Genomic DNA, 10,000 nt, shown 5'->3' on the forward strand with positions numbered 1-10,000 from the left:
CTGAGAAATACAGGCAGATACTTATCCATCATGCATTACCATCAGGGAGGCGTATGATTGGCCCCAAATTTATTCTGCAGCACGACAACGACCCCAAACATACAGCCAAGGTCATTAAGAACTATCTTCAGTGTAAAGAAGAACAAGAAGTCCTGGAAGTGATGGCATGGCCCCCACAGAGCCCTGATCTCAGCATCACCGAGTCTGTCTGGGATAACATGAAGAGACTGAAGGATTTGAGGAAACCTACATCCACAGAAACTCTGTGGTTAGTTCTCCAAGATGTTTGGAACAACCTACCAGCCGAGTTCCTTCAAAAACTGTTTGCAAGTGTACCTAGAAGAATTGATGCTGTCTTGAAGACAAAAGGGTGGTCACACCAAATATTGATTTGATTTAGATTTCTCTTCTGTTCATTCACTGCATTTGGTTAATTGATGAAAATAAACTATTAACACTTCCATTCTTAGTTTACAGCATTTATTCATACCTGCCTAAAACTTTTGCACAGTACTGTAGGTTATCTTTAGCCTGACGTGGTCCTACTGAGATTCTAGTCAGAATGAGCCTTGAATGTTGTGGGCGGGGCTAAGTTTGACTGGCATCCAGGCTAGGTTATCTTGATATAGGGCATTCTCCATGAATTTGGAGGAATATTTGATACATAACCTTAATTAGGAGTAAACAGCCTTTATTAAAGTAATCTGATACACAGAATCACAGTGCATGTACAACAAACATGTTGCATCAAAACATACCATCTACTGACCTAACTCATGTACCTATAGAGCTCACCAGTGACCGCCCACTTTTTAGAGAGAGAGAGATTTTTTTTTTTTTTTAAGCCAATAACCAAGCAAACCAGCTATGAGATGAATTGTGACCATAAAACATTTGATTCGGCACAAAAGAACATTTTGAAAACGGCAAAAAAAAACAAACGTACAAGACAATCGTAGACTTCAGTGGTACCAGCTGGCTATAGCCATTCGCGGGTGCCATCAACATTTCCATGGTAACCGCGACCTCCACTTATCTGAGACGTCGCGGTTACGCTTAGGATTGTGGGTAGTTTAGTACTTCTCCATTCTTTTTCTCTAAAGATTTATGTTTTATTCCCTAAGTGTATTAATTTCTTCTGACGTTACGGAGGCGGTCTTTATTTCAGTTTGGACGGCTCACCTCTGCTTTGAAATGCTGTAGGATTTTCTGTTTGATGAATTGATTCTGCTGTTAGAATACCTTAAGCTATCAAAAGGTTAAGATTTCCCCTGAATTATTATTATTATTATTATTGCCAGCAGAACAATGCAGGATACAGACTTGGTCTAGGAAGGATTTTGAAGTCTTTTGTCAGATATAGATGTCTCAGAAAATTCCTAAAGATTAGATCCGCTTTGCTCAGTGACAGCCTGTAATGACGGTTCCAAATCATAGGCTTTTAGACCAATCAGTGCATTTATTTTTTTCAATTTCTAGACCGCTAGTACAGTAGGAAATAAACAAGAGACCTGGCTCCTGATAGAAAGGTAATCCATCTGCATTACGTTATGTTTTGCGGGTTAGTAATTGTTGCATGGTAATACAGTGAGAGAAGTGGAGATTCTTCTGAAAACTGAAGAGGCAATATTTACAAGATTGCATACTTTTGTGCATATTGCATATTCAGTGTGTCGCCCAGCTGTAATCTTACTTTATTCAGTCTAGAAGCCTTTAGTATCTTTAGTGAGTCATTTAGCAGCAAAAGATGGAATGTAAATGTAGGGTGACTTTGCTATTTAATTGTCCGTCTAGATCAACATTAGGCAACATTAGAGAACATTATCCAAACTTATGTTGTCATGGTTAAACAAGATAAAAAAAAAACTTGGATATACTGTAAATCCGCAGTGCCAACTTTAAAAGTGGTTGAAAAATGGATGTGACTTACAGCAGGTAGGTTCTATAAATAGCTGCACTGCTGTGATAACCTCTTGATTTATCAGAGGAGGATCTGGATGACTCACTGTGCCAGCATTGGGAATGGTGAATGAGCAGACAGGAAGGTGAAAGCAGCATTAATGCAAATAAATGCATCAAGCTTTCAATCTCACATTTTCTTTCAGTAATAATACAATCAGTAGCTGGTTATTCAGAAAACATTCCAATAACCCAGAATAAGTGTGAAATCTAGACACCCCCTAGCGGCAGCAAATTTAATTTGCAGCCAGGGGGGTCTAAGTGCTCTCAGTTGGCTTGCGAGCTGGAAAAACCAAACTCTGGTCAGGCCAATCACATCGTGTATAGAGTCAGTGGGCGGGCTTATGGCTGCTGCTGCTGGGAACAGCGGTCTTCTGGAGGACTTGGAGTTAAGCTTTTCTTTGAGAAAAGAACAAAGAACGGCACTGAAATTCTTAAAGGAAGATGTGTTCGGAGTTTTGCCGACCGGATACGGCAAAAGTTTAAAGTTTAATCTATCAACTAGCTCTGCGCTATCCTATTGCGTGCAGAGGGAATTTGAAAGACAACCGTTTATCCCACCCCTCGGATTGAGTTCTGTCAATGGTGAGTTCCCAGACCCAACATCTTGATGTGGGTCTGGCTTGTCAGGCTAGGTGTGGCCTTGACCAACTGCCACTTTGCTTGTTTGGAAGCCATGATGCCTCTCTCTCATGGGTGGGCCAAATTTATTGGGCGGGCAAAGCAGAGAAAGGGGAGGTAACCTTGCTCCTTATGACCTCATAAGGAGCAAGATTCCAGATCGGCCCATTTGAGCTTTCATTTTCTCAAAGGCAGAGCAGGATACCCAGGGCTCGGTTTACACCTATCTCCATTTCTAGCCACTGGGGGACCATAGGCAGGCTGGGGGAACGCATATTAATGTTAAAAAAACTCATAAAGTGAAATTTTCATGCCATGGGACCTTTTTTAAATACTGTTGCATAATTAAAAATGCTGTTGTTTCTTACCTATTCCACAATATATCCTATTTTGCCTGCAGGGAAGCAGCACAGCAGTGACTTTTCCCGCCTTATTGCCCAGGTTCGGGGTCACCTAGAGACCACCAGGCAGACTCGTATCAAACAGGAAGTCATTGTGGAAGGAGAGGATGCACAAAAAACACACCCTGCTGGTATTGCAACACTCTTTACCTTTCTCAAGGGATAAAATATACTCTAGCAACAGGAGACTTTTAAGCTTTCTGATACTCTTCAGCATAAGTCACCTGATCCCCATGGTAACGCCATTGATTGTTTCGTGGCAATCATTTTTTTTTTTTAAGCAATATGCCAAATGAGCCATGCGACGCTACTTGAAGGGCTCGTTGTGACTCCCTACTTGTGTGTGTGTGTGTGTGTGTGGGAGTGAATAAAGTGCACTCAATTATTTGTTCCATCCTTGCCAAATTCACAACATGACTGCACTCCATTGTTAGGCACATCAGGCAAGGGTCGATACAGATGTGTTAACAGTAATCAATGTTGGTCTACAGTATTTGTATGTCTTTTGGGAACAAGTTGAGAATATTTTACCAAATTTTAAAGAGGAAGTGCAGAGAAGGAATGTAAGGTGAAAAAAGTTAGGTACCTACAGTTTTATGGATTATTTTATGTGTTTATAATTTATAACCGCACCTTTTTAGTCTTGAAAATCGGTATGTTTTTTAAAAATATGTCTTCCATATATTTTGTTATATTTTCTCAAATTTATCAAAAATATTTGTGAAAACTTAATGCGACCCACAATGTTACTGTGTTGGATCACTCTCACCACTCTTATAGCGTTATCAGCTGCAGCAGGCAGCTCTTTGCAGCTAAAGAGCCATCTTTTTTCCCTCAGGATTTGGTAGAGACCAGAAATGGAGCTAAGAGACAGTAAGAAACACAACTCCCAATGAATGATAATGTTGCTCTGTAACTGCTGGATGTGTAAATAAGCAACTGTTCAACAAGTTCACCATATCAGCCTAAAAGTTGATGATATGGCAATGTTGTGTTCTCAACTTGTTTCCACTGCCTACTGGCCAGAAATACCAGTTATTGCAGGTTTTAATTAAGTGGTACTTACATTAACTAAATTAAGTAATGGTGTTGCTTATTTGCATGCAATATGCAAAGGAAAATGCACACACAAAAATTGCATGACAATGTCCACTGTGTGAGAGGCTAGTTTGATAGTACAAACAGGACCTTAAATCTGCTTTTACCTTCAAAGATATGTGAAAATCTGGTGTCCAAAGGACTCTAGGTTGTATGTTATGTCAACTCTTTTTGACAGGTCATTTCTCCACTGTTTGGTTCCCTCAGGGTGTCTGACACGAAGATATATATTTTTGCCTCTTCCAGATCAAGTTGCAGAGTCAAAAAGCCGCCCAGTGGTGAAGGTAGAAGATGGAGAATCTGACGAGGAGCCAAGGATTGTATTGTCATCCAGCCCCACTTATAGTGAAGTGTCTATCAGCAGGTGAGTCCTAGATAATGGACATCCTGATTCACTTACAGTAGGTTACACCCTCAAAGCTGTCAAAGGATGGGCTTTTTCATGCTACAGAAAAGAGAGATCATTGTTGTTAACTACTTTCTACAGTTTGAATATAACTAAGTGCAATTTCACAGTGATAATGATAAAAGATGGTTTTGGACCTTGAACACCTCTGATTTGATTTAAAAAAAGCAGTGCTTCGTCTTGTAACTCTTTATATTTCCTAAATCCTTGAGGATATTGCTGACTGTCATTTCAGAAATATATATTTTCAAGACTGTGGCATTCACAGGACAGCATTATAATTAATAATATGTGATTCATTTCATATTTGATTAGTATTTCTTATAGTGGTAACTAAACTGAGTTAATTGAATTCAGAAGTAAACACGATGGAAGAAGGGAGACGTCCTGCTTTGCAAGGACAACAGTCTCCGAAAGTTTTACTGGATCCTATGATTACTCAGAAGAAATATAGCACCCAATACTTAGTTAATATCCCCACATAAAACATTTTACTTATGATATAGAATATAAGTGATATTATCTAATAGCTGTTCTACTATGTAAGAAAAAAATTAATTTTTATACCTTCACAATGCTGTTATTATGTAAGGAGGTTCCTGACAATTCCTGTCCTTAAAACTTGTACATCTCTTATGTAGCTGGGAACCAGCAGAGAAATGATACAGTGCCACTAAAAGTAGTGTAGACCAGTTTACAGTACGTATGCCTAATCGATTCAGCGTGCGTGCGTACTTAAGGCATAGGGAGAGAATTGTGTGCCTTAGTAATGCCAATAGGCTACCTATCCACCCAAAGCTGCGGGTGTGTGGGGAAATACTTTCAGTAACAAAACAAATTAACCATTAGCGCTAATTCGCAAAAATTCACCTGTTGCTCAGTTTCACAAAATGTCAACAATGGAGTTGCTTCTAACAAACAAAAGTGTACAAGCCCATTTGGCGCTGTTTTTGTAATGAGTCAATGCTGAAATACGCGTTTCATATTTTCACTTATAAGTTTACAACGTTTGAGAATTCCTTTAATTTATATTGCCGACTTTCAACAAAATTAAAAACGTACATACTTATTCCAGTGTTGATTTGGCAAAATGCTTCAGGACATTGTCTTAATGGGGCATAGATCATCACCATCAATCTAAGGTTAGAATTCATCTGCCCCTACACGTATTATCCTGCCACCACCATACTTCACTAAGGATGATGTTCATCATGCTCTTAATCTTCAAAATGCATATTTGCAAAGTCCAGAGTGGTTGTCCGTGTTGTTGGTATTGCGGCATTGCCCAATTGCATATACTATATGTATTATAGCTCTAAATGGCAATGTTGGGAGTATGGGGGGGAAATGCACAGACTGTGAACTGTAGAGGCAGTTTAACATCTTAACTTGCTGATTTTACTGACTGACAGCGCTCTATATACATTTGTGACTTGTTATGACTGTTTTGAGGCAACCTCACGCAACTGTACTCTTGTTGGTAGTTGGTAGTGTGAAAAATCAGATCTCGACTCTTTTTGAAGTAACATCCCGGGCCATAACATTTTCTTGACATTTTGTGTAGCAATGTCAATGTCATGGCTGACATTTATGCGATGTGTAGGACCGTGAAAGAGCCTGCTCAAAAAAAACAGGGCTGTTACTTGGGTATAAACCAATGCACGAAGTTTGTTTATTGAAACAGCAAATACCCTATATCAGTAAAACTTTGTAAATGACATGTAGTCTCTTTCCTTATCTCCTCTTCCTCCCATTACAGTTCTATTTCAGACATCTTTGGTCCAGAACCTGCCAGAAACCCTGAGTAAGTGATTCTGCTGTAATTGCGATTGTCAAGAAAAGTCATGTAATTTTCAAAAATCTAATTCTGACCTTCGGTGTGTATATCAGGTGTTCAACATTAGTCTTTAAAGTAAGCCTACTATCCAGCCAGATTCTCAGTTTGAAAATCCTGAAGAGTATAGATAATTACATTTAAAGGTCACTTTTAATTCTAGTCTGCTGCTGATGTACATAATGGTTCCACTTACAGATACTCTTTTTCTATCCAGCAGTGTTAAAAGTGTTAAGAAGTGTTCTAGCTGTGTCGTTCATTCATATCAGGTGAAATAAATATCTAGATAGGTCTGGAAATAAAATGGTTATTTGGTCAATATTTGAATATTTCAAAAATCTTGATCTAATAGAAATAATGCCTTTACATTTCTCCATGGTCATTGCTTTTGACAAAGCTTACTTCTATTTAGTCGAGAGGCACTTCACTTGATTGTGGCCTGCAAGCCACAATAAAAAGAAGAGCAGCTAAGCCTGCAGTACTGCATGCTTTCACTTACAGCTGAAGGTTGGAAAGGTTTTCTCTAGTCTCCTCTGTGAGCATGTAATATGATGCTTTTCCTTGAGTTTGACTTGTTCCCAGAGGCAGCAAGATAGCGCGCTTGTCATCAAATTGTTGGCAAATAGTGGTCAGTTCTTTTGTAATTGGTGTCCCTGAGCTCAACTTAAATCACCCCAGGAAAGATTGTTTCTCAGTTATGTCAGCAATAAATGTAATTGTCCAGGAGTAGCGGGGGCATATTCTAAACCAACTATAGCTGTGGCAAGTGGGCTGAATAACTGCTTTCTGTATTTTATTTTATCCTATTACAAGACACAACACACAGCTCTTCACCACATAGGACTCACATAAACAACTGCACTGACCCGGTGTTAATTTACTTGCAAACTGCGCACAAAGACGAACTAAAGTCAATGATTCTGAATGCATTTTAGCATTCCTGACACCATGTCCTCTTCTGGTTCACGGATACAAACAATTTTGTTGGAAGAACCATGCAGATAGAAATTTAAGACACATTGCAGCCCATGTTCTTTTTTTTTTTTTTTGTCAAACGATGCTGCCTAAAATGCCACTTTATTCTGTGGCATATTACAGTTTAAATGTTATCCTTGTACTGTGCTGTATGCTAATAACACATGGAGCTAGCCTGTTTCAAAGACACTTCACAAATAGAAAGCTTCTGTCACGCTACTGACAAAACCACAGAAGCTCATACATGTGAGTGGGATCTCACCTTGTGTTTCTTGCGGACAACCAAGACTCTGCTCTTCATCTCTTTCTAAATTACCTTGACGCAAAGTACAAACCTGCCAGCATTCAATGTCATCCCTCCACGCAGTTCTTCTTTTGTATTTAGTCAGCTTAATGGACAGAAGCCAAATATGTGCTTGTAACAAGTGTCAAAAGACAAGGCTTTATCTCCATCGTCCAGCCTCCAGGATTTATTGTTATACCAAACTGAATGAAAGGCACAGATTAAATGGTCTCAGAAAAATGAATAAAATACTGAAATGTGCATCACCATCCAACTGTAGAATCAGTGTTAAAAAAAAGAGGGTACAAACACTTGTTTACTTTAGGTAGATTGCATTTAGTGTGCCAGTAAGGTGCATTGCATTCACCTCTCATACATTGTAAGAAATACAACAGCATTTTGACAAGATCTGCTCACTGCAGTGCTTAGTTGTTTAGGAAAGGGATAGAATGTTTATTGTGATACTCCTCATCTCAGAGTGTATATGACAACATGCACTAACATATTCAAAATGGCATGATTTATGTATGAGTCAGTGTATGAATGTAATCACTTTTTATTATGCCTCCACTCAGATTTCATTTAATACAACTGCAAGTAATGGTGCCTTTCTCTTTTTTTGTCAACCTATCAGAGTAGCTGATTGTCTTGATCCTAGGGGTGCAACGGATCAAAAAACTCACGGATCGGATCATTTTTCGGATCAGCAACAAAAAAAAAGACAAAACAAATAAACATAAGTTTGTTCTTTTTGTCCATGCTATTGACCGAGATTCCCTTCTGTGATGCCAAATTCACTACATGTGCAAATAACCCAATCTGTGGGCCCAGTCCTGCCTCATTCACTGCATTTATTTGATTTTTGGCATTATCAGTTGTGACCGGGATATTACTAGTACTGGGCCTCTTTATCTTCCATTCCTCCACTGCTTGTGTCAGTACCGGGCGTGTCTGCAGCACCGGACTTCTCATCTCCCAGACTGCTGTGGTGAAGTGAGCGGTTATCGTCACATAGCTTTCCGTTCCCTTGGACGTCCACCCGTCTGTCGTGAGCGTACCAGAGAATGCTCGGGATAGTTCATCCACAACTTTTTTTCTTCTCCTGCTCATAAAGACGTGGCACAATGTTTTCGCTGAAGTGGGTGCGCGACGGGATGTCGTAACGTGGCTCAAGCACTTTCAGCATGTGTTTAAAGCCCTCGTTTTGCACAACCAAATATGACCTCATGTCTGCACCTATAAACACACCGATAGCGTTTGTGATGGCTTTAGCCCGGTCTGATTGTGCAACAAGGGGCTGCTTAAATGCCGCGGTGATAAGCGGTTCTTGAGCAGCTTTCGTTTTCACTCCTGTCAGTGAAACACTGGGGTGATGTCTCTTCAAATGCGTGGCCGTGCTTGATGTGGGGATTTAAATGACGCGGGGCGTTCAACCTCCTCCGTTCCTCTGCTCGCCATGACCACGCTGTGTGTGGACTGAACATGCGCACAACTTTTTTTTTTTTTTTTTTTTTTTTTTCAGAAATCAATCCGCGGATCACGTGTGTACCGAACCGAAGATATTGATCCGAACGGATCACGGATCAATGACGATCCGTTGCACCACTACTTGATCCACACATTGGGAGCACAGAAGTTGTTTGTTTTCTCGGTGCAGAAAGACCAATCAGATGATAAAGTATGATATAAAAAGAGTCATTAAAAGGTGCAGTGTTTGCTCATCTTACCGAATTGTATTATACCTAGTTTTGGCAATCAGTTCACTTTGCGCTTCTACAAAGGAGAATAAGTGCCAAAATGGAAACGTTTTGACTGTGACTGTGCTTTTTCCCCCATTTTTTTAATTGAATACAGGTTATTTCTAAGTGACGTTGACCGGTGTGAGCAACCACTTAGTCTATTGTAATATATGTGATTTATGTACAGTATACGTGTATGATTTATTGTAAGCTTTTCCCCACCGTCTCTGTGTGTGATTTCTCAAGATACACACCTTACAGTTATCTCACAAAATGTAGTCCATAAGTATTTCATCATGTCAGTGCAATTTAGACAAGTCCAATGGATTCATAGACCCTGAAAACATGGGGTTAGATACCAAGATTACTTGGCAAGGTCCAATAATGAAGAAGTTAGTATATTTTGAGGGCTTCCTGTCCATCTTGGACGCCATCTTGAAAATTACACTTTTATAGTGGTCAAACTTTGGTAAACTTTTAGTATGTTATTAAGGACACCTAATACTACAAAAAACAGCTGAGAAACCTTTTGTTAGAATTTCTTTAGGGTTAGGTGTTTTTTTTTCATATATGCAGCCGCCTACTTGCAGTGGTTAGTGATACAACAAGCTGAGGCGACGCAACCATACCTCAACACTCAGTTGCCAATTTATTAGGTAGGCTACAAGCATTCAGTCCTGAAAT

General features: G+C 39.6%; 1 protein-coding gene across 4 annotated transcripts in view; it reads left to right on the forward strand.

Annotated features, from left to right (window-relative positions):
- The window catches only part of rad18 (RAD18 E3 ubiquitin protein ligase), a 36,253-nt gene that overhangs the window by 21,948 nt on the left and 4,305 nt on the right, over positions 1-10,000 (forward strand). For 2 of the 4 annotated variants that reach the window (XM_028576857.1, XM_028576855.1), the window contains exons 10-12: positions 2,981-3,112; positions 4,326-4,443; positions 6,245-6,289. In XM_028576857.1, the coding sequence (XP_028432658.1) occupies positions 2,981-3,112; positions 4,326-4,443; positions 6,245-6,289 (295 nt within the window). The remainder of the gene's footprint in view (positions 1-2,980; positions 3,113-4,325; positions 4,444-6,244; positions 6,290-10,000) is intronic. The other 2 variants (XM_028576856.1, XM_028576858.1) reach the window with 2 other exon arrangements.

Source organism: Perca flavescens, chromosome 4 (genome assembly GCF_004354835.1).
Source record: "Perca flavescens isolate YP-PL-M2 chromosome 4, PFLA_1.0, whole genome shotgun sequence".
In the NCBI taxonomy this organism is placed as follows: Eukaryota; Metazoa; Chordata; class Actinopteri; order Perciformes; family Percidae; genus Perca; species Perca flavescens.